This window comes from Mastigoproctus giganteus, chromosome 6 (genome assembly GCF_048544385.1).
Source record: "Mastigoproctus giganteus isolate SK-2022 chromosome 6, ASM4854438v1, whole genome shotgun sequence".
In the NCBI taxonomy this organism is placed as follows: Eukaryota; Metazoa; Arthropoda; class Arachnida; order Uropygi; family Thelyphonidae; genus Mastigoproctus; species Mastigoproctus giganteus.
Window position 1 is genome coordinate 234,689,592 of NC_143580.1, and position 26,770 is coordinate 234,716,361.

Here is a 26,770-nt window from a genome sequence, read left to right on the forward strand (position 1 = left end):
TGTAATTTGTAAGCCGGTGGATGCAAGTTTTCTACGCCGTAAGACACCAAGAATGCAAAGTGTATCCTATGTACATATGTACATGGCACTAAATATGACAATTATATTGAAACAATAGGTTCAGAAAACAAATTTTTGAAATTAATTATGCTTATCGCTTTCCTGAAGTGATATTTCGGTAAGCGTTAGGGAAATTATTATTAATCAACTTGCCGTACAATGCTGTTATGTTTGCTGAACAGTTTTTATTATTATTGCAAATATAAGCACTCCTCAGACATTGCGATAAAATGATATTAGCATGCACTGATTTTGATATATTAGATCTCCAGTTTGTAAGGCTGACTACATTGAAATTAAATGCGTCTCTTTTATTATATACGTTTACGTCTATTTTATTATATACGTTTACGTCTATATTATTATTATGGAATATTTCTATATGAAGATCCAGGTAATTTGCTATAGTATCGGAACTATTAGTTTTTTCTAATACAAGTTCTTCTGGATATAATTTACTGTAATCCTGAACAAGATGTGGACATTTACAAACACATAGATCATCTATGTATCTGTATATAAGTAGGTTATCTTGGAATGCTCTTTCTGTATAATTAGATAAAGGTTTGCGATTATGCTTGATGCTGGACTTCCCATAGGGGTGCCAGTCACTTGCAAGTATAACGATGTTTCGTCATATACATAATTATTAAAGATGCATAATTTTATTAGAGTATCCCAAAAGGTTAAATCAACCTTTATAGCATTTTTATTTTCCAAATATAGTTTCTGGAGAACGACTTTAAAATTATAAAGATTAATGCTCGTAAATAGATTGTTAAAGTCAAATGTTTGTATTTGTTGAATATTGTTATTTTTTATTGCATTTATAATCGGTAAGTTATTATTTATTATAATAGTTTTATTTAAGTTATTTAATATAATTTTAAGTAACTTTTCTAATGTTTTTCCGGGAAATTTAGCATAACTCTCTCTACATCATGTTAAGAATCTAAAAGCAATAGGTAATTTATGAAATTTGGGTATGCCCTATATAAACGGATATTTTAGGTTATTATACTTTAACTTTAATTTTTTATGCAATGCAATTACTTTTTTGATTATTATATTAGAGGAAGATGTTATCTGTTTATATGTATGGCTAGACTGTAGTTCATTTTTTATAATTTCTGTATAATATGATTTACATATGCTTGCATAATTGCAAGCAGCTTTGTCAATGGGAGTAATTACAAAATGTTCATGTATATCTTTGAGCGCCTATTTATTAATTTGGTATTATATAGATTATCCTGTATGAATTTCAATTGATTATATTTGTTAGATATGATATTAAGCATTGTAAATAACCACATGTGGTATGCCTCAACCGGTATGTTATATTTGTGTGCTGATCTTATGCAGTATTTTAGTAAATCTAGATATAACAATTTTTTAAAGGTAGATTTATTAATAGGTAGATTAGGTCGAAATTTAAAACCCAGTGATAAAATATCTCTAAGTTTGGGATGTGGGATTATATCTAAATTGCCGGTTATAATGTGGTTATGGTTAGGATCCACGTATCTATGAAATGAAGGTTTGTGGCAAACACATGTATCCTGTCCGATGTTAATATTGTGAAGGTTTGTAGCTATTATTTTATAGTTACACGCTTTAAGACCAAATGGTTTAGAATATCTAAATCTGATATTAATATGTAAGTTATTAATAGGCAGCAAGTCATTACGTAAATTAATAGTTTTATGTATATCCAAATCATCCATCATTTTATTTTGAAAGTATAAGACAAGGAAAGTTTTCTGGTTGCTTGTTAATATTCAAAATGAAGATTTTTTTTAAATTCATTTTTATGTTATTGTTATTATAATTTATATAGCACATTATATTACCAGGCTACACACTCTTTCTAAAGACTTTTGTATTGATGTTTTTATTGACCTTTCTAAGGCAATATTGTGGTGTGTGTGTGTGTGTGTGTGTGTGTGTGTGTGTGTGTGTGTGTGTGTGTGTGTGTGTGTGTGTGTGTGTGTGTGTGTGTGTGTGTGTGTGTGTGTCCTCATTTGCATGTTGTGTGTGCAGGTTGAAAAACCTGGAATAACTGAGAGAGAGAGAGAGGTCTACTACTAATATCTCTCTCTCTCTCTCTCTCTCTGTTTGAGATTGACTACAGGAAAAAGCCTTTGAGAATGCTTTCTGTCTCTTGAGATTTGACTCAGTCTTCTCCAGGTGAGTAACAAAGTAGCAAAAGCCACAATACTGAAAAGAACTCATTTTCACATGCTATTGTAACTGCTTTAATGCGTTCTTTAGTGTATCTATTCCTTATGACTGAAAAATATACTCTCCAGTAAACACCTTACAAATACTCATTGCATTTTCAAAGACAACACAAGAGTATATATAATGAGGCAACAAGCTTGTTTTATAAAATCTGGTCAGACTACTGGTGAAAAGTGCATATGCACTGCAAACTTTTGTGCTACTTTTTTCTGTATTACATTGTACCATGTTTCTATTGCCACCTCAGCTAAAGATAAAGATGACCTGCTAGCATCCTACTTTTCTTTTAGCTCTTGTATTGATGATCGTAGTAAACCACCTCTTGCCATTCCCAGTACCCTCCGTTTGATGCCTTCCATGGTCTTCCATTAAAATGATGTCAGAAGAATTTTTAACAATCTTGATGGTATTTCTCCATTCTCAAAACTTGTACTTCTGAGTTTGCTGTTGTACTATGCTACCTTTTTACACTTTCTTACTTATAGGTTTTTTTTCCTTCTGCATGGAAATTTGCTGATATCCGGCCAGTTCCTGAAATGAGTGACAACTACCTCCCATCCAATTATCATCCTATAGCACTTCTTTCTTTCTAGAATAATGTAGAAATCCATTAACCGCTAACTTCTGAACTATCTAGAAACCTTCCATCTGATCTACGATTGCCAATATGGATTCTGTCAATTTCAATCAACTGGTGATATTATTGGCTTATGTTACCCATCAATGGACAAATTAAATGAAAACATTTGGTGAAACTCAAGCAGTTGCTCTTGACATTTCAAAAGCTTTTGATGTTTGGCATATAGAAAAAGGTTTCCATGTTATGGTTTGCCAACTGTTTTTGTTATTGAATATACAGTTTTCCCTGTGACTGTTCATTGCAGGTAATGGTAGATGACTCTCTGTCTTTTAACTTCTTCACTAATGCTGGTGTTTCCCAGTGTTCAGTTTTTTATCCCACTCTTTTCCTCTTGTATTTTAATGACCTTCTTCCATTGACTAGAAATCTTATCCATAGTTTTGCTGATGACATTTGCATTTTACCTTCCAGTTTGAGAAACCTTGCCCTGCACAAACAGCTTCGACTGTTTGAATATCCACTACCAATTCCTTAAATGCTGATGTCCAGGTAATTCTCCGGTGGGGAAAAGGTAACTTAATTAATTTCAGTCCTAAAACTCAGTCCTTGCTTATATTTCACAAAAAGGATTCTCCTGTCCCCATGTTCATCTTTGAAGACACTTAGATTTCTAGAAAAGATTACATATATCTGTTAGGGATTACCCTGACTTCTAATCTTTCCTGGCATAAGCACATTACAAATATTGCTTCCTCTGCATCTAAAAAACTGGATTTTCTCTTTTGCTCTTGGCATTACTTTTCTTCTTTAGATACTTCCATGGACACTATTCTTCTGAATTGGTTTCTGTAATCCCTAACCAAAGCAGTCCAAACATGTGCCATAACCTGTAAGCATCCTTTTACTATCCAACTTCAAACTCACAGAATAATTAACTATTCTTCTTCCTTATTTATTCCTTCAACTTTTGTTTTCTGTAACAATCTCCCTTCACACACACATTTCCTGAAAATTACAATCTACAGAGAAGTCTAATGTCAATAAATATCTTCTGTCATCTCAACCTTCAACCCATGCACAATACTACTACTACTACTACTATAGGTTCTAATACCTTACCTTTCATATTTGTGGTTTAAATAAAAAAAATGATATTATGACATTATTACAAATCAAAAAGTTCTGATTAATGAGATTCTGGATTCATAGTGCCCAACGATGAATCTGATTTCTGTTATAAATGAAACACATGTTAGCAGGTCTCTCCTGTGAACAGTGTAACTAGCCACACATGCAATTTTCTAATTTTTCAGTCACAGTCTTGTATTAGTGGTCACTTCCTCGGTCATGCCTTATATTAACTGTCACTTTCTCAGTCCCATTTCAAATTAACCATAGAATCTTTTCTTTTATCACAGTGAATAATTCATTTTCTTTCTTCTTGTAGTACCTCATCAATCAAAAAGGCCCAAACTTCTTGCAAGGAGGAGGAGGACTCCCGATGGTGGACCTGAACTTTTAGCACTTTTGCCAGGAACTGCAGCTGACATTGGGTTGGTCATGTTATGTTAAAAATTTGAGAACTGAAGCATATTTTCTCTGCATTTGAACACAGCCCCCCTTCTCCCCCCCCCCAACATTGAAAATGTGTGCTTCAGAAATATTTGTCATTGTATTACTGTTAGATTATTAACATTTTAATTAATTTTTGAAGTCTTGTAATTTTGTTAATAACACTCAGTTTGCCAGGTTTTTTCATTGCTGTTAGTTTTTAAAATAAATTCCACTTGCATTTATGTAGATTTATCCAAACTTCAATAATTTCTTAAATGAAAAAAAAAAAAAAAGGGGGGGGGGAATGAATTCTTTTAATTTGAGAATTGTAGGGCAAAGGTGTATACTCTTTATGGAAATAGCCACTACTGCAATCCAAATGTGGAAATAAAACATTTCACTATGTGCAGCAACAGTGGATTTACTTAAGATCTTCATATATGGTAAAAAACCAAACACTAAAAATTGATGTACATGCTGTCTGCAGTCATGTGCTAACTTTACTGCTGTCATCTTTTAAACTTAAAAGAGATTGTCTTTTAAATTTAAATCTATATTCTAGTGTTAATGTTTCAGATCTCAAACTTGTAATAAATCCATTGTTACTTCATGCAGTTGAATATATTTTCACTGTATCCCTACTTCGAAAAGGACAGTGCCCCCTTGGTGTCTATAATTATGCTAATACTTCATGCAGTTGAATATTTTTTCACTGTGGCCCTACTTCGAAAAGGACAGTACTCCCTGGTGTCTATAATATAATTCCTACCAGTAAAGGACAAAAACAAGGCCTCCCCCCCCAACTTTATCTCAGAATAAGAGGAGAAAATAATATTATAATCACTGGGTAAAAAAATGGCCGTTGCCACATGTGCCTAAGTGAACCTAATAATTATTAGCATGGAAATGCTCAAGATGTTGCTATTGTTACGTTATAAAAGTGGGTCAAGGGAAAAAAAATTACAATGCAAAGGCCGAATACCATAAATCAAATCCAGTGCCATTGGAGTATTACCTTGGATAATGTATGAAGTTTTAAAGGCAAAAAATTGTGAATACATTGAACACTGTTAAAAGTTTACTGTTTGTTATTACTATTGGAGAAGCTCTCATTAACTGTGGATCACAGAAATATTGGGTTGTAGAATTTGCTCTTAAATTTTAGAATTTTATTAGCTAATCTTAATTCAGGTAAGCCAGTAAATGTAATACAATCATATGTATTTCAGTATTTATGCTGTGGTGACTGAGTGTGGTTCAGGGCCTTAAGGGAGTATTGGCAGTAAATGTACCACCAATACCCCCAACAATTTTTTTTTCAACAGAAAAAAAAACACAAACATTAAATTTATCAATACACTGATATGAGACAATCAGTAACTAAATTGCAAGATTATTTTATTGAGAAAAAACAAACTATAGACTCAAAAGAAAAAGGTGATTTTTAAATCATCCAATAAAAATTACTTCGTATGGAATGAATGATACTGCTACAATACTGCTATACTTCAAAATATTTTGTGATAAAAATATTCTCAAATTATATTTAAAAAATATGTTTTTTAAGTTGTATTTAAACTTAAAAAAATGTTTTTTCATACATTCTGAATGTATGATATCTGGACAAAACTGATTGTAGTCTCCTACCCTCTGGAAAAAAAAAAAGACATTGAGCTCCTTGAAAGGGTTCAAAGATGTGCAACATGAATAGGGAGCTCAACAGAAAGATGACTGTTTGTTTGTTTGTTATTTGGTTTTTAGGAGCATTAGCAACTAAGGCCATATTGCTCCGGGATATGCAATGGTCATTCCCTGACCTTTCCGCATCCTCCGTATTTGGTGGCGACGGGCTCAAGATGACTGTAAGAGGAAAGACTCCAATTATGTGGGCTACAGAGTTTGGCAATCAGGGACTTCAGAGATCACCTGATTGAGGTTTATAAGACTAAGAGGGATTAGTAAAATAAATGAAGATGGAATTCTCACTGTTCTAAAGAATTCCAGAACTAGGGGGATCATAAATTCAAACTACAGGGCTTGAGCTTTAGATTAGATTGTAGGAAGTTTCTTTTAGCCAGTGAGTCGATAGCTGGAAAAATGGACTCCCAGGTAGTTGAAGCTGACAGTGAATAAATTTAAAGGCCAATTGGATACTTAACTGCGTGAGGAGGGAAGCATAAGATTTGTGTTTTATCCATCTTTTTTTTTTTTTTTTTTTGCCAGTGCAGCAAAAGCCTGTGGCTTCCTTGCACTATTCAATGAATACTATTATTATTACTGTTTCATGACACTTCAGTGATCTAGGAGAAATCTCTGATCCTGCTCAAATAGCTGACAAACTAAATGAGTATTTTGCATCTATTCACACATGAGGATTCTGTAGAGAAGTGAAGGCAAAAAGTTTATCAAATTCTAATAGGCAACTAAATGACTTTGTACTAACTAATAGGAAAGTGGAGGGGAAATTGTTGAAGGTAAACATAAGAAAGTCACCTGGGGTGGATGAGATCCATCCAGTTATATTAAGGGAGGCAGCAGAGGAAGTAAGCAAACCCTTAGCCCTAATTATGAGAGCATTGTTAGTTTCGGGGAAACTTCCCGTGGACTGGAGAAGTGCAAATGTATCCCCAGTTCACAAAGAGGGAACAAAGGGTGGGTGACATGTGCAGTTACCTTTTAGTTTAACTTCTGTTCTGGGAAAAGCAATGGAGTGACTCATTAAAGAAGCAGTGCAGGATCATCTATAGTTCAGACACAGGATTGGTTTATTAAAGGGAAATCTTGCCTGACCAATTTGTGGTTAGAAAGCAACTGTATGCAAAAAATAATTTTGATATCATATATTTGGATTTCAGGAAAGCTTTTGATCTGTTGCACATAAATGGCTGCTGTACAGATTGGAACAGTATGGGAAATTTGCTGCTATTTATAAAAGGACAGTTGAGTGAGAGAAGACAGAGATTGGTAATGAGTGGGCTCTGCTCATCATGGACTAATGTTATTAGTGGAGTCCCCCAGGGTTTTAGTGTTGGGACCATTGTTCTTTTCTATATTTATCAATGATATTGATAAATATAGAAAAGAACTGGCTTAATGTCCAACTTTACAGATGATACAAAAGGTTGGCACGGTTATTAATGACAGTAAAAATGGCACGCTGTTGCAACAGGATCTGTAAAAGTTTGGCAAGTGGGATAAGAGGTGGCAACCGAAGTTTAACATTGACAGTAACCCCAGAGTAATGTACCAACTGTTCGGTACTACACTCAGGGTAGTGAAGAATGAAAAAGACCTTGCGGGAAATTGTGCAGTCAGATATGAAGTTTATAGTGCAGTCAGGCTGCCAGTGCAGCTCATGGGATCTAGACAATGATATAGAGCAACTTTACCCCCCCCCCCCCCCCCGAAAGATTCTATCAAAATGAAAAATACAAAAGAGCAGTAATTTTCCCCAGAGTGAAGCAGCAGCTCTGATCCTTGTTCCTTACACTCCCAAAAAAAATCCTGTAATTGATTTTAGGAAAAAAGTTATTATTAAATTTTGCTGATATCTATATTTATATAAAACGCTTATGTATGCTGCCCCTATTTTTCAACTGCTAATTGTTGCCAGCACCCACTTATGCGGTTCACCTCGCATGACCACCATACCAGGCATTCTTTATTAATTTGTGTACTAACGTTTTTCGACTGAAGAAAGGCAACCTATGCCTGAAAGCTATCAATGTATGTTTATTTTAACTGTTTATTTGATCTGTCTTCAATTTTAGTAAACTGTTCTAAATTTTAAGAAGTGTAAAAATGGCTGAACAGTGTGTAAGAAGTTTTGAGAAAATGTAGAAATGCTAATGAAACATTAGAGGAGAGATCTAAGAGACCGAAACGGGACTCTACAACTACATAGGTGTACAGAAAACATTGAAGAAAGAGAAGCAAGATTGGAAAATAGAAGACTTCATAGGACTAATCAAATAGAAGTACCAGATGCAAATAATCAACAAGCTGTAATTAATGTGGAAGGGCATGACAGGAAATATGTGTTACTACTGTGAGTATTGCAATGCAAGATATTGGGGAGTTAAACATCAAATAAATACACTAAATGCTATCATAATGGAAAGGTTTCACTTGACCCACTGTCTAAGACACCTACTGTATTTCATGAGCTGCTTACAGGGGATACACGCGAAGCAAATAATTACAGAGACATATACTAGAGTACAACTGAACAATGGCATTCACATCAATGGGTACAGATATTAAATCATTGCCTGGAAATGGTCCACACTGTTTTAGGTGTGACCAAATGAGGCAAATAAGCCAGGATATGGACACCTTTGTATTTTCGATTCTGCTGAAGCAACAATAAAACGGCTTGAAAAAACAATCAGACCAAAAGTGTACGGCTGAAGTAATGCAACAATTGGACTAGATGCTGCGATAAGTTAACTCATTTACTGAGTCATATAAACAAATGCATCAAATTATCAAGGCCTATCCAACAATGAATGTGTGCATGGCTTTTATAGAAGACTTGGACTTAGATAGATAAGAGACTATATAATGTACTTGGGGTGGAGCTGACTTTCTGGTCCATAAAGTTATAAAAAACAACATTTTGGAATTCAAAAGTACATCACCAAGGGTGTCAAGACTACTACTCGGGATTTCTAAGAGGTACAAGCTAAAAGTTATAATGATTTATGCACCAACATCAAGCCACGATGATAAAGAGGTTGAAGAAATGTACACAGAAATTGAGAGTCTTCTAAACGAGCAAAAAATCCACTACACTATCATGGGGGGATTTCAATGCTAAGGTTGGAAAGAGACAAAGTGCAGAAAGAGGAAATTTTGGAATTGGCGAAAGAAATGAAAGACTTGTAGAATTTGTAGAATCTTGAGAATTGTCAGTAATGAACACTTTTTTTCAAGAAAAGGGTGAACAAAAGTGGACATGGAAGAGCCCAAATGGATTAACAACTATTGAAATCAGCTTCATCCTCACTAACAGAAGATATATCGCGAATGATGTTACCATCCTGAACAAGGTAAATGTTGGAAGTGATCACAGAATGGTAAGATGCACACTTGATATAGATATAAGAAAAGAAAGGAAAAAACTGACTCGAGTAAATAATACGAAGGTCTTTGAGATAACAGAAGAGGAGAAAAAGCAGTATGTACTGGAATTTAAGAACAAGTTTGAGCTTCTGCAGACTGCTCAGGACCAAGATATCGATGAGGAATATTAAGCTCAAAATTTGTGTAGGGTCTGTGGACAACATCATCCATCAACTGTTGCATATGAGTACAGTGTCTGCTAGATGGGTTCCCAGACTTCGTCCTTACTAGAAGAAAGTAAGGGCACAATGTTCTTGCCAAAATTCACCTTGCCAGATCCAAGTTCTGGCAAGGTGATGCTGTCAGTCTTTTGGGATCAGCATAGTGTAATTCTAATGGATTACCTTCAAAAGAGCTGTACTGACAGCAAAGTATTATTCCAGCCTCTTAAAGCTATGTGCTGCTATAAAAGAAAAATGGCAAAAGGTGTGTACCTGCTCCATGATACTGCCCTGGTACATTCCTTGCATGATGCAGTGAGGTGTGCCATGAATTTAGGTTTCAAATATTGCCATATCCTGCTTATTCTTCCCCCCCATCTCTACTTTGCATCCTTGGATTTCTTTCTTTTTCCTGCCCTGAAGTCCTTTCCTCATGAAAAATACTTTACTGCTGATGGTGAGGTGATTTCTGTTGCTACGCTGTGGTTTGTTGAACGACAGTTACAGAGGACTTCTACAAAACTGGCCTGCAGAAGTGTATTGAGAGGTGACAAAAATGTGTCATTGTCTGGTGACTATGTTGAAAAAGTGTAATTCACGGTGTTTGTTTCAGCCTTCTATCACAATTATTTCTGGGTGCATACCCTGAATACCTCCCCCCCCCCATATCCTTAAAATTGACATCCTCATGGTTAAAAGAAATTTATAGAAGTCTGAGTTCCTTCTTCTTGGCTTGAGTACTGAGTGAGTCCCATGCTTAAAACAGATACACTAATCAGTTCATCAGATTTTCATGATCTCATTTTGCTCAAGTTATTTTGGTGTTGCTGTTCTCCAAAAGTAAGGCCTTGCATTTTTCTTCATTAAAGCAAAGAGGCGCTTCTTTTCTGACTGTTCTTTGAGCCGCTTCAAATCGTCCTGAAGGAGCATTGCTTGGCACTGATATGATTCTCAGTTTCTTTATGTTAAATGCTAGTTTTGATATCACACCCTTTATCGTTTCATCAATGTCATTTCTAAAAATCGGAAACAACGGTGGTCCAAGTACCAATCCTTTGGGAACCTCACTTCTGCAGTTACACCAGTCTGAAGAATGCGCATTAATCACAACTCTCTGCCTTCTGCCTGTGCATCCACACTGCAATCCATACTTGGGATCTTTTGAGTAATGTGAACATTTTCCTTATAGCTTATACAGTAACTGCTCATGAGGGACTGAGTCAGATGTCTTCCTAAAATCCAAATAAACTGTCAAATTGTTCCTTACACCTATCTCACGAGTAACTGTGTCAAAAGAGCCTACCAGATTAGTTGAACATGATTTTCCCTTAAGAAAACCATGTTGCGTCCTTCAGAATGCCACTTATATCTAAATGTCCCTGGATTGCATTCTTGATCATTGCCACTATAATTTTCACTACCACCAAAGTCAAACTAACTGATCTGTTGTTATTGGCTTCTGTCTTAGAACTGCCTTTATGTATGGTGATACATTGATATATATTTTAAAATGTATAAACATTTTTTTTCTTTTTTTACTGCTAATCTGTAGATAGCATCTGCATCCTCTAATATGAAACATATATTTGCTATAGAAATCTGAATCCTGAGCTGGGCCTGGAAACATGTTCACTTTCCCACCTACCTGTCCAGATATTCTTTGAGAAATCTAGGATGACTAGTTTGGTGAAGACTGCCAAGCATTATTTTTTATTTAGAGCTGCTTAGACAATGTGGTTTGCAGTTCTTAGCAGATAGATATCTTAGGAAGGAGTTGATTGAAGTGAATAAGGCCCTGATGAGAGACAAGAACCACGGAGCAGAACTATAAAATCTTGTGGACTAATAGTAGCCAGATTTTATGGAGTTTGCCCACTGGATTGGCTGAGGCAGCGAGTTTTGCAAATTTCAAGAAGAAAATGGATAGGAATTTTTGAAAATGAGAATGAGGTGTGTTTTTTTTTTTTTTTTTTTTTTTTTGGAAAATGCAGAATAAGTTTGCTTCCTTGTATCGTTATGCCATTTTAATATTAATACCAATAGAACTGACACAAATTTTCTGAGCAATGTAGTTGCTAGGACAGCTTATGAAATTTTGGCATGATATATAGGAATTTTGCCAGCAGGGACAATTAGGTAATTATCCTATTCTAAAAGGCTCTGATCAGGCTGCATCTTCAGTGCTACCTACAGGCCTGGAAGCCCCATTTTAAAAAGGGATGTGATCTTTTAGAACAGGTGCAGAGAAGAGCAACCAGATTAGTCAAGGACACGAAAGGGTACTAATACCAAGAAAGACTTCAGTTCTGCAAATTGCAGTACTTTGAAACTGAGCATCTGTGAGGGGACCTGATTGATACCATGTGTATGCCATATCCAAAAATTTCATTACTTCGAACAGCATGTCCAACCCACTTTTTCTTACTATTGAATACACCATGAATTGTCAAACTAATAGAGCAAGGCAAGCTTATCTGCGAAAAGATCTAAACCTCCCAAGCACTTCCTGATTCATTTCACAAATATACGTGGTCTCAATTCTAATCTCAACGATGTCCTCCATTTGCAGTCTGCCAAACCCCATGTACTTTTTCTGACAGAATCTCAGTTATCGGTTGATTCAACTACTGCTCATCTCAGATGCCCAAATTATTCGCTGTATAATTCCTTTCGCCTCAAAGGTGGTACTTGTGCATATGTCCGTTCTGATATTCCCTGTCAGAGACTTGCCAATTTGGAATCTCTTCTCTTTGATCTTCTCTGCCTTAAAATCTCTCTACCTCATTGTGTTAAATTCATCTGTTGTCTCTACCATTCTCCCAACTCCACTAATCACTTGGAGCTCTTTGACTTTCTCCAGTCCAACTCTCCTAACAGTGAGGTAATTTTCCTTGGTGATTTTAATGTTCGCAACTGCAGCTGGCTTCCGTTTTCTAGCCACACCGACCCAGCTGGTCGAGATGCTGAGGCTTTTGCAATTACTAATGACCTTGCACAGATTGTCCATTTACCTACAAGAATACTGGACAATCCTAATCATACAGCCAATATCAGATCACAACTTGGTGATTGTCTCTTCTCCAATGGAACCTTTATCTCATGGTTATTCCCAACCTCGTGTTGTTTGGCATTACAAGAATGCAAAATGGGATGACCTGCAAGACTTCTTTTCTTCTTTTCCTTGGTCGGATTGCTGTTTCAAAACTTCTGATGTCAACGATTGCTCAGATTGTGTCAGTGAAATTATTCTTCCAGGAATGGAATCCTTTATCCCACACTCCACTTTAAAATCTCGACCTTTATCTAAACCTTGGTTTTCCAATAAATGTGCTAAGGCTGTTCAATAGAAGAATGTTGCATATCGTAATTGGCTTGTTTCTAATTCTTCAGTTTCATTTTCTGTCTACACCAAAGCTCGTAAAAATTGTAAAGAAGTTATTAATCAGTCCAAACTAGAGTTTGAACAGGCTAAGAGTAGTAAACTTGCTTCTTGCCCTAATGGTAGCCGAGCATTCTGGTCTCTTGCCAAAGCTATTTTTGCCCATCTCTGCTCCCACCTCTGTCCAAACCATGTGGTTCAGTTGTCACTTCAGCCAAGGATAAAGCTGATCTGTTAGCATCCCATTTTTCTTCCAACTTGTGTATTAATGACCTTGGTAAAACACCTCCCACCATTCCCAACACGCTCCATTCAATGCCTCCTGTGGTCTTTCGTCAAAAGGATATCAGAAGGATTTTGACGAATCTTGATGCTAAGGAAGCTCCAGGTCCCAATGGTATTTCTCCACTTGTTCTCAAAACCTGTGCTCCTGAACTTACTCCTATTCTTTGCCACCTTTTTTCGCTTTCTTATTCCAAAGGTGTTTTTCCTTCTGCTTGGAAATTTGCTCATATCCAGCCAGTTCCTAAAAAGGGTAACAAATCCCTCCCATCCAATTATCATCTCATTGCAATTACTTCTACTCTTTCTAAAGTAATGGAGAAATCAATTAACCAACTCTTAAACTACCTAGAAACCTTTCGTCTGATCAACGATCTCCAGTATTGATTCCGTCAGTGTCGATCCACTGGTGATATTCTGGCTTATGTTACCCATTTATGGACTAATTCAATGGAAAGTTTCGGTGAAACACAAGTAGTTGCTCTTGACATCTCAAAGGCTGTTGATCGTGTTTGGCATAAAGGTCTTCTAAACAAGCTTCCATCTTATGGTTTGCTAACTGTTTTTAGTAATTGGTTATCCAGTTTTCTCTCTGATCGCTCACTGAGGGTGATGGTAGATGGCTCTCTGTCTTCTAACTTCTCCACTAATGCTAGTGTACCCCAAGGTTCAGTTCTTTCCCCCACTCTTTTCCTCTTGTATATTAATGACCTTCTTCCATTGATTGGAAATCCTATCCATAGTTTTGCTGATGATAGCACATTGCATTCCACTTTACATTTTGGGAAACCTTGTCCTGCTCAATCAGCTTCAACTTCTCGAAAATCTGCTACAAATTCCTTAAATGCCGATCTTCAGCTAATTCTACAGTGGGGCAAAGACAACTTAGTTGATTTCAACCCTTCTAAAACTCAGTCTTGTCTTTTATCTCGCAAAAAGGATTCTTCTGCTCCTATGCTTTTCTTTAGCGACACTCTGATTTCTAGGCAAAATGATATATCTCTTTTGGGGATTACCCTGACTTCTAATCTCTCTTGGCACAACAAGCACATTACAAATATTGCTTCCTCTGCATCTAAAAAACTTGGTTTTCTCTTTTGCTCTCGGCGTTACTTTTCTTCCAGACAGCTGCTCACTCTGTATAAATCGCAAATCTGCCCTGCCATGAAATATTGTTCCCACATCTGGGGTGGTGCCCCCCAAACCTCTCTCAGGCTTCTTGATTCCATTCAGAAGAGGGCGGTTAGGTTAATTAATGATTCATCTCTAACAGAGTTTCTCCACTCGCTTTCGCATAGACGCACTGTTTCTGCTGCATGCCTCTTCTACAGATACTTTCATGGCCACTGTTCTTCTGAATTGGCTTCTATAATTCCTGCTCTTTCTTTCAGAACAGTCCGAACACGTGCTGCTACCAGCCAACATCCATTTACTTGGCCCCCCCCAACAAATATCTTCTTTCGTCTTCTCAACCTCCAACCTGAGCACGGTGCTAAGTACTATAGGTTCTAATACCTCTCTTGTTTGGGATTTACATAAAAAAAAAAAAAAAAAAAATGAATTGAGTAAACTAAATTGCTGATGGCATCCTTACTCTTTCTCTGACAATACATGTAAGAGAAAACTATAATTGAAAATCGATGGCTGCGTGAAAATTTGCTTTAAGCCAGAGAGTAATTGATTTTTGGAATAACCTTCCATCTGGTGTTGTGGAAGTGGATAGTTTGTATAAATTTAAGGAAGGATTAGACAGATTATTAGAGGAATGGACAGATGAAAATTGGACAATCCTCCAATTTTTTTAAAAGATGATGCTGTCTAAGCTTGCTTCCTTTTATCATTTTTCATTTCTGATACCAGTACTAGCTCATTAGTCTTCAAACTCTGTCATCCTAGCAAAACCAAAATTTTCAGAACGTATTCAACAGAACCTTACCTGAAAGGTGTATAGTGAAATAACCTGGATGAGAGGAATAGTATCTAAGTATTAAAGGAGTATAAATATCAACATCTAAGCAAAATTTCATGATCATCGACATTATCAAGTATGGGGTTTCATGATCATCAGTATTATCAAGTATCCAAAGTTTTGGATGGCATCTCACGGTGAAGCCACTTCGCCTCGATTTTCTTATCACTTTCATTTAACAACCTGACCCACTGTTCATCATGTTGGCTGACAGTGCTTTGTTGTAACAGTGGCAAATTTTGTTCTGTATCACTTGTTTACTTTGTGTAGTCAGCTACACAAACCATTTAACAATTATATCTGCTCTTTCTGTTCATTAACATCTTACATCATTTTTGTCTGTTGAATTGTGATTGTTATATGTCTGATTTTTTTGAATAACTATAGAAAACATGAAAGTTTTCTATAGTCATTAATAAATACAAATGTATATTTCAAGTAGATATGGTTTCTATTTAAAATCCTAGCTTTCTTCCTATAAATTCCTGAAATAGTTTTTCTTACTTTTTAATAGTGAAGACAACACTAGTGCCAACTTTAAATTACAATTTCCCAAGAAGCAGTCAACCCAGCGGCCTCCAGCTTATTTACTTGCCAGCCTCCTTTCTACTCCAGGAACACATCTTGCTAGTTCACATGATGACACATCACCTGGTGCCATTCATTGCTTTCAAGATGAGCATGGTCAGTTTAATTTCATTTAAAATATAGTATCATATTTTTAAATTTTACTGATAGATAATGCAAAAAAGAAATAAAATACCAGATATTTTATAGAATATGAAATGTATACTAGTTGAAGGAATGGAGGTAGAACTTTTTACCTTTTATATCTCTAATAGTCTCCCAATACCAAAGAAGTTATAATATTCAGTTCTCTGTCTCTGTTTGATCTCATGGAAAAATTTTCTGAGTTGGTTTACTTTTTGTGTTTGTTCCTGTATTTCAACTTGAAGATACAAATACCAAAGTAAAGTGCTGGAGATGCGAATACAAAAGTAAAGTACAAATATACAAAGTAAACTTCTGGAGATCTTCAAATAGGTTCAATTTTTCAATTCCATGTGCTCTGAAAAATCAAGTGATATTTTTGAGTTTTGTAAAAAAAAAAAGTCAGTGTGTTTAAAACCAGTAATGAGAAAAAGTTTCATCAAATAGGGAATGCTTGGATAATCTTTGGCTCTCTCTCTCTCTCTCTCTCTTTCTCTCTCTCTCTCTCACCATATTGCTAATAATAATAACAACTTATACTGTCTTACCATTGATTATCCGGATGCACCTACATTGGTAGTTGGTCACATTCTACCCAAGCAACTCATGTCAGAAACAAGTATAAATATTTTTACAGGCCGTCAAGGAGACAATAGTATAATTGTGAATGCAATATGTCACAATCAATTGAGTTAATGGACTTCCAGCGTGGAACGATAATAGGGTTGCTACATAAGCAATTATTGATCTGTATGTGACATTTCAATGGTACTGAAGATCCCTAAGTCAATGGCAACATGACCTGCAATTTGAAGTTTGTGCTGAAACCATTATGAAATGACCTGGAATACCTCATCAGTTGAATGAACACGAAATGCCTTGCAAAAACCAGAATATAGGTCGTTGCTGTTGCTGCATACACTGGCCCTCAGTGAGATGATTGAGAAACACGTCAGCATCAGGTAACCATAGTAACTCATATCATGCAGCATCCTGCATGATATAAGTTACCACGGTTGTGCAGCTGTGCACGGTTGTCTACAAGCCACTAACTATCCCTTACACTAAGACAGACTCCATCTAGCTTGGTATAAGGTAAGGTCCACTGTTCTTGGACCCTAGACCAATGGAAAGCATGCTTTGGTCCACCAGTCTGATGGCCATGCCTAGGCATGACAGGTGTTCAGAGAAAGCTACTGGATTGTTTTGTCCTGACAGTGAAGTTAGGCATAGGCACCATAGCTTTATCAGCAGATAAATGCTCCATATCATACTACTTGCATTGTGACAGATTAATTTGAGGACATGATCATTGAGAAGTTTGACTGGATGGCCCAGAGTCCCAACCTCAGTTCTGTAGAGAACCTCTGGGGTGGATTGGATCATTGGGGGGGGGGGGTGGTGTATGTAAGGAGAGACTGCCCAAAAGAACAAAGCTAAACTGCTATTTGGCCTTCACTTTGAAGGCCAAATAGCAGAAAAAATGGAGGAAATATAGAAAAAACTGGTGCAGAGTATTCCGTGGAGACTAGAGGCTGTCCTAAAGAATGAAGATTTCAGCACAAGTTATTAGTTTCCTGTAAATAAAAATTATTGTAGATATGCAGGTGTCTGGATATTAATAATAAGGCAGTATGTGTAGAGAGTACAATATCAGAATATTCTATGATTCTGCCAAGACAACTTTTCTCTTTCTTACAGTTACAACAAACACTCTATTACTGTGAAATTTAGATGTATGTTCATTTTGAAATAAAATTTCACAACCTGTACCCCTTCTTGTTAAGTGCTTTAAAATAGCATGTGAAAGGAAGTTCACAGCATTTCAGTAATCAGATAATTGATGACTTGAAATAATTTGAGTCATCAATTGTGAAATGACTTGGGCAACTGAGCAGAACTGATATCTGCTCCAGTGCTCCATTTAAAACAAAATGGCAAGATCCAACAATGTATCATTGTAAAATTCAAAGTAGATGAAAAACACAAATAAATTAAATAACTCAACTAATTTCGTCAGGAATTTGGTTGTACTGTGGCACGCGCTCACATTTAGTGAGTATGGGCTTGGCACACCCAGGGTCCTGAGCTGCATATCATCATTCTTCTATTTCTTGGCGATTCCCTTCTACTTCATTCTCTCTCTCTCTCTCTCTCTCTCTCTCTCTCTCTCTCTCTCTCTCTCTCTCTCTCTCTCTCTCTCTCAGGATAACTCGGGATTTTTTTTTTTTTTTTTTTTTGGCTGGTACAGCATAAGCCTCCGGCTTCCTTGCACCATATAGCTAATAATAATAAAATAATAATCTTTCAAATAAAAAATGCTAGTTTATTCAGCATTGTTTAAATAGAACAGCCCTCTATTTAAATCAGCTTTTTTCAACATACCAGAATTCCTGAAATTAATGGACTGAAAATAAAATAATTTAACCTAGGGGCCTTTCAAATTAGTCTATAGTGATTTTTCATAATTACAACTTCAGTTCAAGTGAACCGAATTTGTAATTGTGAAATGATTTGTCAAAGTGAAAGAGTTTTCTTGAAAGAATCAATATAGACTAACATTTAGAAATATAGCAACTGACAAGTTATGGTGTCTAATATCATTTCTTAATTTGAATCTACAATATTTTTTTTTTTTTTTTTTAAATTTATATAGCGTAAATTTATATTTATATTTTTTATTGTGTTTCGTTATTCCCTCATTGTACTGTATTTATGGTTTATCTATTGTATTTTTATGATATCTTCATAATTTAGTGCATAATTTTATTACAAATTTTTTTTTAAATTCTCTCTCTTTGCCTTCCCCTTGATGTGGGCACCTGTACGTGGTGAGGGGACCTTCCAATGACACTGCTGGGCATCCAGATTAGCATCACTTTGATCCAATGCCCTCAGCTTAGGTTTCAGGCTATCATCATAGGAATCTGGCATGTTTGCCATGCTCTCCAACCCATGAAAACTTGGAAAGGGGAATCCTGGTGGTTGAGGGGCCCAGCTTCAACACACCACTTTGGCCCCTGCTTCAACAAGACAGGTGGTCCTTGATGGCTTGGCCAGGATCAATTGGTTAGTAGGTTCACCTTTAAGGGTCAAACGTGCTAATGTCCCTACTCTCATGGTCCGAGTGGGTGTCCCTTTTGGTCTCCTTGGTGGGTGGGGAGTCCAGGCACTGAACAAATAAGAAAACTCCATGAATCCTGATAAAAGTATTTCTTCTGGGACTGTAACACAGAGACTATCAGGTCCATCACCCCGTTACTCTACAAATGAGAAAGCTATAGAAAAAATGTCACCCTTCTTTATCCAGGAGGGTTGGCAAGGTCTCCTAAGGCTTCACTCAGGTGACATCCTCGTAGAGACTAAAAGTGACAAGCATTTAGAACAGCTCCTCCGAGCTACATCTACGGGGGAATGGCCATCATAATTATCCCCCCCCCCCATAAGACACTGAACTCATCCCATGGTGTCATCACGGAATGGGATCTCATGGATGTGACTAAAGAGGAAATCTGTTCTGAATTGAAATCCCAAGGGAAAGGAAACTTGTTCTTATAAGAAATATCATCCTAACATTCAATTCACCATCTCCTAATGAAATTAAAGCTGACTACATTAACTCTCCTGTGCATCCATATATCCCAAATCCATTAAGGTGCTTTAAGTGCTAGAAATATGGACCCTCACAAATGGCCTGCCATCGAGCTTCTGCATGTGCTCGATACTGCAAAGGACCATGAAACTTCATCATGTTCAGCTACAAAAGCCACCTGCTAACTGCCAAGGAGAACACCCTGCTTACTTGCAAGTATGCCAGAGGTGGAAGGAAGAAAAAGAAATTCAAAGACTCAAGGCAGACCTGAACATATATCAGGCGGCAAGAAAAGCAGTGAAACCTGTGGTTATAAACAAACTCAAAACTATCTATACTCAGAAAGTAGCAGGGAGATGTTCCATTGGAACATTTAATGTCTAAGTTTGCAGATGATACAAAGGTTGGCAGGGTTGTTAATAACAATAATGACAATATTTCCAGATCCTGCTGCAACAGGATCTGGAAAAGTTGGGTAGGTGGACTGAGAAGTGGCAACTGAAGTCTAACATTGACAAATGCAAAGGTTGATATTGCCGAGCATGTCTGGACAACCCACCATGACATTGACCCACACCGCGATGTTGTGGTTGTGGACAGGTCCCACCATTACCTACGGCGCACCTGGTTGGAATCGTTAAACATAAAATGCTCGGATACCTCTTTGAACAGGAACAGTGGTTGTCAAGTTAACCCCATCACAGAAGCAATAATTCTGTCCATAGACAAACGCTGTCCGCGTCACCACCATACGTCACAGCCACAAACTTCAACCTCAAACAATTAGCCACGCGCCTCACACACCAACTTGGCAGTGCACATCTCCATTCTAACAGTCATTTAATATGTTTAACTGAAGAAGGCTGTCTACTCAGCCGAAAGCTCTTTTGTATACTAACCGTTCTCTATATGTATATTCTAGTATTAACCACTCTGAGGAATTATAATTTTTCATTTCAATAATATGAATCCAGAGCGCATAGGCCTCTTTCACCATATTAGTATTTTTCCTTTTGTTGTATTAGTAATTAAAAAGCTAACAAATTAAACTTTCAGTCAATACACAAAATAGGTAAGGGTTGAACCATGGAGAATAGTCATATATGGAAAAAGGGATACGATTAAATGAAAAATTATGCATTATTCTCATCTGTAATAATATATCAAAAGTATTTGTGGTGATATTTTTCGGAATTTTTTATTTTATTTTCTTATTTTATCTGCCCCCCCATAAAAAAAAAAAAAAAAAAAAAAAAATACATGAATGTTGGATCTGCCTTTCAAAATACCAACCTGAATTCCCAATGACACAACAAATAATATGGTTCCCTGAGTGCTAAGCTCCAAAGACCGTTCATAGCTGAGAGTGGTATATAACAGTTAATAGCAGTGATGACAGTAGTCAACCGCCAAATGTAGTAGAAGTGGCATGTGATGCAAGAAAGCAAGCGTATGAGCTTATGCAGCATAAGCCAAAAAAAAAAACTGCCATTGTCCCTAAACAGTCCATTAAACACCAAATCGACCAACCTAAACAGTCAAACAGTTATACAGTATGCTTCTCGACACTCAGTAATTTTGTTTTTATTGTGCCATATATTGTTTCACTTCATTTGTGTCTTTGGCTTTCTTTCTTTGAAACTTGACTTTCTTTGGTTTGACTTTCCTAACAGTGATGTGATTTTAATGCTCTTCGAGTGGCTGAAGCTTTGGCAATTACTAAACACGTCACACAAATTGTTCGTTTACTTACCAGAAAATTGTTTACCTACTACAGAACCAACACTCTTTAATATTAATCTTTTTTTGACAAACAACCCCTCCAGGTATACAGTCGAGGCGAGTGATCCTTTAGACATCTCAGCTTACAATTTGGTGATGGTCTTTTCTCCAATGGAGCCTTTCTCTTGTGGCCATTCTCAACCTCGTGTTCTTTAGCATTACAAAAATCCAAAATGGGAAGATCAGTGAGATCACTATTCTTCTTTTCCTTGGTTGTATTATTGTTTTAAATCTTCTGATGTCAATATTTGCTCACATCGTCTCAGTGAAATTATTCTTGTAGGGATGAAACACTGCACTCTAAAATCTCGTCCTGTATCTAAACCTTGGTTGTCCAAGAAAGGAGCTAAGGCTCTTCAATGTAATAATGTTGCATATCGCAACTGGCTTGTATTCAAATCTCCAGGTTCATTTTCTGCATACGCCAAAGCTTGCAACAATAGTAAAGCAGTTATTAATCAGTCTAAACTAGATTTCGAACAGGCCAAGAGTAAAAAACATGTTTGTTGTCCAAATGGTAACCAAACATACTGTTCTCTTGCCAAAACTATTGGCCGCAACTTTTGCCCAACTGTGTTCTCATCGCTGTCAAAACCAGATGGTTCTATTACCACTTCAGCCAAGGATAAAGCTGACCTGCTAGCATCTTATTTTTCTTCAAACTAGTGTATTGATGATCTTGTTAAACCATCTCCTACTATTCTCAGTACACTCCATTTAATACCTCCTGTGGTCTTTCGTCAAAAGGATGTCAGAGGGATTGTATTTCTCCTCTTCTTAATCAAAACAAACCTGTGTACCTGAGATTACTCCTCTTCTGTGTTGCCTTTTTATACTTTCTTATTTCACTGGGGTTTTTCCTTCTGCTTAGAAATTTACTCATATGCAGCCAGTTCCTAAAAAGGAATGACTTCTCTCCCATCCAGTTATTGCCCCGTTGTACTTACTCCTACCCTTTCTAAAGTAATGGAGAATGTTAATAACCACCAACTCCTAAACTATAGAAACCTTCCATCCGATCAATAATCCAGTATGTGTTCCATCTATGTCAGTCTACCAGTGATGTACTGGCTTATGTCAACCATCTATGGACAAATTCACTGTAAAAGTTTGGTAAAACTCAAGGAGTCATTGTTATCATTTCAAAGGTCTTTGATCATGTTTGGCATAAAGGTCTTCTAAATTCGCTTCCATCTTATGATATCCAGTTTTACTCTCTGTCCACTCTGTGGGTGTTGGCAAATGGATCTCTGTCTTCTTACTTTTGCATTTATGCTGGTGTTCCCCAAGGTTCAGTTCTTTCCCACATTTTTTACAATTGTGTATTAATGACCTTCCATAAACTAGGAATCCTATCCATAATTTTGCTTATGTTAACATACTGCTTTCCACATTCTAGTTTGAGACACCTTGGCTTGCACAAGCAACTTCAACTTCTTGAATACTCACTACAATTCTTTAAATACTGATCTCCATGTAATTTCTCCAGTGGGATAAAGATAACTTGGTTAATTTCAATCTTTCTGAAACTCGGTCCTGTCTTATATCTCGCAAAAAAAGGATTCTTCTGCTTCTATGCTTATCTTTGATGATACTCATATTTCTACACAAGGTCACATATCTGTCTTACGGATAATCCTGTCTTCTAATTTCTCTTGGCGTAAGCACATGACAAATATTGCTTCTTCATCTGAAAACTGTTGGTTTTCTCTTTCACTCTCAGCATTTTTCTTCCAAACAATTATTTACCCTGTACAAATGTCGAATCCACCCTACCATGGAATATTTTTCCCACATATGGGGGGGGTGCCCTTAAAACCTCTCTCAGGATTCTAGATTCCATTCAAAAGAGGGAAGTTAGGTTAATTAACGACCCATCTCTAAAAAAGTCTCTCTATCCATCTCATAGATGTTTTATTTCTGTTCCATGCCTTTTCTATAGATACTTCCATGTGCACTGTTTTTTTGAATTGGCTTCTATAATTCCTGCTCTTCTTTCTAAAATATAACATGATATTGCCATGGGGGATGTCTTGGTATGTGCGCGATGCAATGAGTGTAAGGAAATCAGGCGACAACTCAGCATTGTTAGGGGCCTATATGAGAGCTTGAAGGACAGGGTGGATGCCCTTGAAGGATTAAAAGCGAGGGCCCATCAAGCTCTCAGCTGCCCACACCAACGCTAGAGCTTGCACTTGGGCATCAGGCAACACAGCGGCAGCCCCCAAGGCAGAATGCACTGGTCCCAAAGGAACTAGTAGTTGTTGGTGACTCTATTGTCAGGGAAACGGAAAACATGCTTTCCAAAAAAGGATAGGTGGAACAGGACCAGGGTATGTCTGCCAGGGGCAAAGGTTGATGACGTTGTATAGCGGATATCATCTTTTAAGGGCAAAAAGGTGATATAGTTGTACGCGTTGGCACTAATGATATTAAGAGTAGGCGACAGGTGGAATTACTTAACAAGTACAGGTCACTGTTGAAAAAAAGCCGTGAATTAGGGTTGAATTTGAAAGTGTCTGCAATTCTGCCCAGACACGATAGGAGGGAGTATATGATGAGAGCCTCACTTCGGCCCTGGAAAGATTGTGCAAGGCTCAACGGAGCAATATGGCCTAGTTGCTAATGCTCCTAAAAACCAAATAACAACAACAACAACAGCAAGGTTCAAGGGGTAGAATTTTTTTCATCCTGATCTGTACTTGTTAACAGGAGAGACTGCTTCTCCAGGGATGGGATACACTTAAATAGAAAGGGTGCAATAATGTTTGCTGATGCTATCGAGGCAGTGTTAGGTGGGTCGGAAAACTGCTAGATTGGGGGGATACAAGGACTAATAGATTGCCAGTAGCCACTGGCAGAGGTGAAAGTGATTCTTGCACTGCTTCTATTGGAATGAGCAGCAGCTTGGAAAATAAGATTCAGGATATTTCAGAGACTGCTGGGGTACAAGTAAACACATGTACACTGGGGTACAAGTAAACACATGGGTTGTGTTAGGATAGCTAAGAAAAAGAACAGGTGCATGTATACTTGCGTGTACACCAATGCTAGGAGTTTGGTAAATAAATTTGATGAATTTGAGGTATTGCTCAAAGCATCAAAGGTGGATATTGTTGGGATATCAGAGACATGGTGTCACACAGATATAAGTAATGCAGAACTGGAATTTGGGGAGTACAATGTCTACAGAAAGGATAGACAGGATAGGAAGGGAGGAGGGGTTATGCTATTAGTTAAGAAACACACAAAATCCAAGGAAGTGAAGCCAGTCGACATCGCTGGACAGTGCAGTGTCGAGTCAATTTGGTGTGATATAAGCATTGGGAGATCAAAATTGAGAGTAGGAGTGTGCTATAGGCCTAATGACTCTGATGAGTATAATAAGAAACTGTACAGGGAAATAGTGGGCCAGTAAATCAGAGAGTCTTATAATGGGGGATTTTAATTTCCCAGATATTGACTGGAAACTGAGAGGTGGCAAATGAAGTTTAACGTTGACAAATGTAAAGTACTGCATATGGGAAACAGCAACCCCAGAGCAACGTATGAACTCTGTGGTACTACGCTGACTGTGGTAGAGAAAGAAAAGGACCTGGGGGTAATTGTGCAGGCAGATATGAAGTTCTCTGAGCAGTGCAGACGGGCTGCAAGAGTAGCTCATGGTGTCTTATCAATGATATACAGGAATTTTTCTAGCAGAGATAGGGAGGTGATTATTCCCTTGTATAAGGCAATGGTCAGGCCGCACCTTGAGTACTGTATACAGGTGTGGAGGCCTCATTTCAAGAAGGATGTAGAGCTGCTGGGAACAGAGAAGAGAGTACAGAGAAGGGCAACAAGGTTAGTGAACGGAACGAAGGGTTGCTCTTGCGAAGAAAGGCTTAAGTTTTGCGAATTACAGTGTCTGGCGACTAGGCACTGGCGAGGTGATCTGATAGAGGTGTACAAAGCCTTGAATGGTTTGAGCATGCTCAATGCTGATGGGATACTGCCTCTTGCTCAGAATAATCACCTGAGAGAGCATAAATTCAAATTGAGGAAAGACAGACGTAGGATAGATGTAAAGTAAAGTGTTCATTGTCTAACGGCCCAAGGGGTTTCCGCCATCTGCGTGTTGTGTACTCTGGTTGAAGGCCAGAGATTTTAAAAAGTGTAAGGTACATGTTTATGTTGTGTAGTGTCATGTTGTGTTGTTCCTCTGACCTTTTAGCCGTTGGGCTCCTAGTGGGACCCCCTCGTTGCCCTCACTTAACCCCGATAAGGCAGGTCAGGCATAGAGGGATCGCAATAGAAGTAATTACTCTCTAGCAGGCCCTGTCACCTAATTTCCTAAGATTTCAGTGGCAAGGGCCTATAAAAAAATAATAATAATAATAATAAAGAAAAAAATAATAACATAAATAAATAGAAAAAATAATAATAATAAATAAATAAAATAAAAAAATAATTATAATAAAAAATAGAATAAAATAAAATAAAAAAATAATTATAATAAAAAAATAGAATAAAATAAAATAAAAAAATAAGAAAAAATAAATAAATAAAAAAATAATTATAATAAAAAAAATAAAAAATAAAATAAAATAAAAAATAATAATAATAAAAAAATAATAAAAAGAATAATAATAAGAAAAAAAAATATATATATAATAACAATAATAAAATAAAATGCATATTTAGTTAGAGTAGGGGTGAAGACTGAGGCAGGGGGGGACAGATAGAAATATGGGGATGATAGGGAAGGCAACCCCAGAAAGGTCAGTGGGGACTAGCCCCACCAGGAGAAAAAAAAGGGGGGTAGCAGGGAGGGGGAGGAGACAGAAACCCGTCCCCTCCCTCTCCCTACCGGGGGAGGGGGGTATTAAAGTGAACCAAGTTAGGGTACCTGGTTCAGAATGCTAGTTGGCCAAGAAAAGCTGTTGACATCTAATGGCACGCCGGTGGCATTGTCAGTCTTTATCTAGGAGATTGTCTTATTGGTCACATCCGTGAGAGACAAGTCCAGAAGTATAAGAACCTGTTGTCTTTCTTAGATTGTCTTAATTTGTGGGTTGTCTCTATTCAAAGGTAGTTATTTGGTAGTTATCTTTGCTGGGTGATATTTTGGAGAATGTATGGTAGTTCACACCAATGATGGTAATGCTGGTCAAGTTTAGCTGCCTTGTTCCAGTACCATCAGGGTCCCTGGGTTCATTTAGTAGAGGGTTATCATGTTGCTGCAATTAGTTGTCTTCTCCTCAAGAAAAGCTGCTGCGTAGTTGGTGAGAGCTTGATACTCTTCCTTAGTATCAAGTAAGTGGTTTTCTTTGCCTTTTGGTATATAAGTGAG

At 37.1% G+C, this 26,770-nt stretch overlaps 1 protein-coding gene across 3 annotated transcripts in view; it reads left to right on the forward strand.

Moving 5' to 3' along the window:
• Positions 1-26,770, forward strand: part of pcx (pecanex) — a 743,348-nt gene that overhangs the window by 248,643 nt on the left and 467,935 nt on the right. For all 3 annotated transcript variants that reach the window (XR_016547122.1, XM_090376780.1, XM_090376781.1), the window contains 2 exons: positions 4,332-4,437; positions 15,868-16,037. Coding sequence is in view for 2 of the 3 variants with exons in the window: in XM_090376780.1 (XP_090232906.1) it covers positions 4,332-4,437; positions 15,868-16,037 (276 nt within the window). In the remaining variant the exon portion in view is untranslated. The remainder of the gene's footprint in view (positions 1-4,331; positions 4,438-15,867; positions 16,038-26,770) is intronic.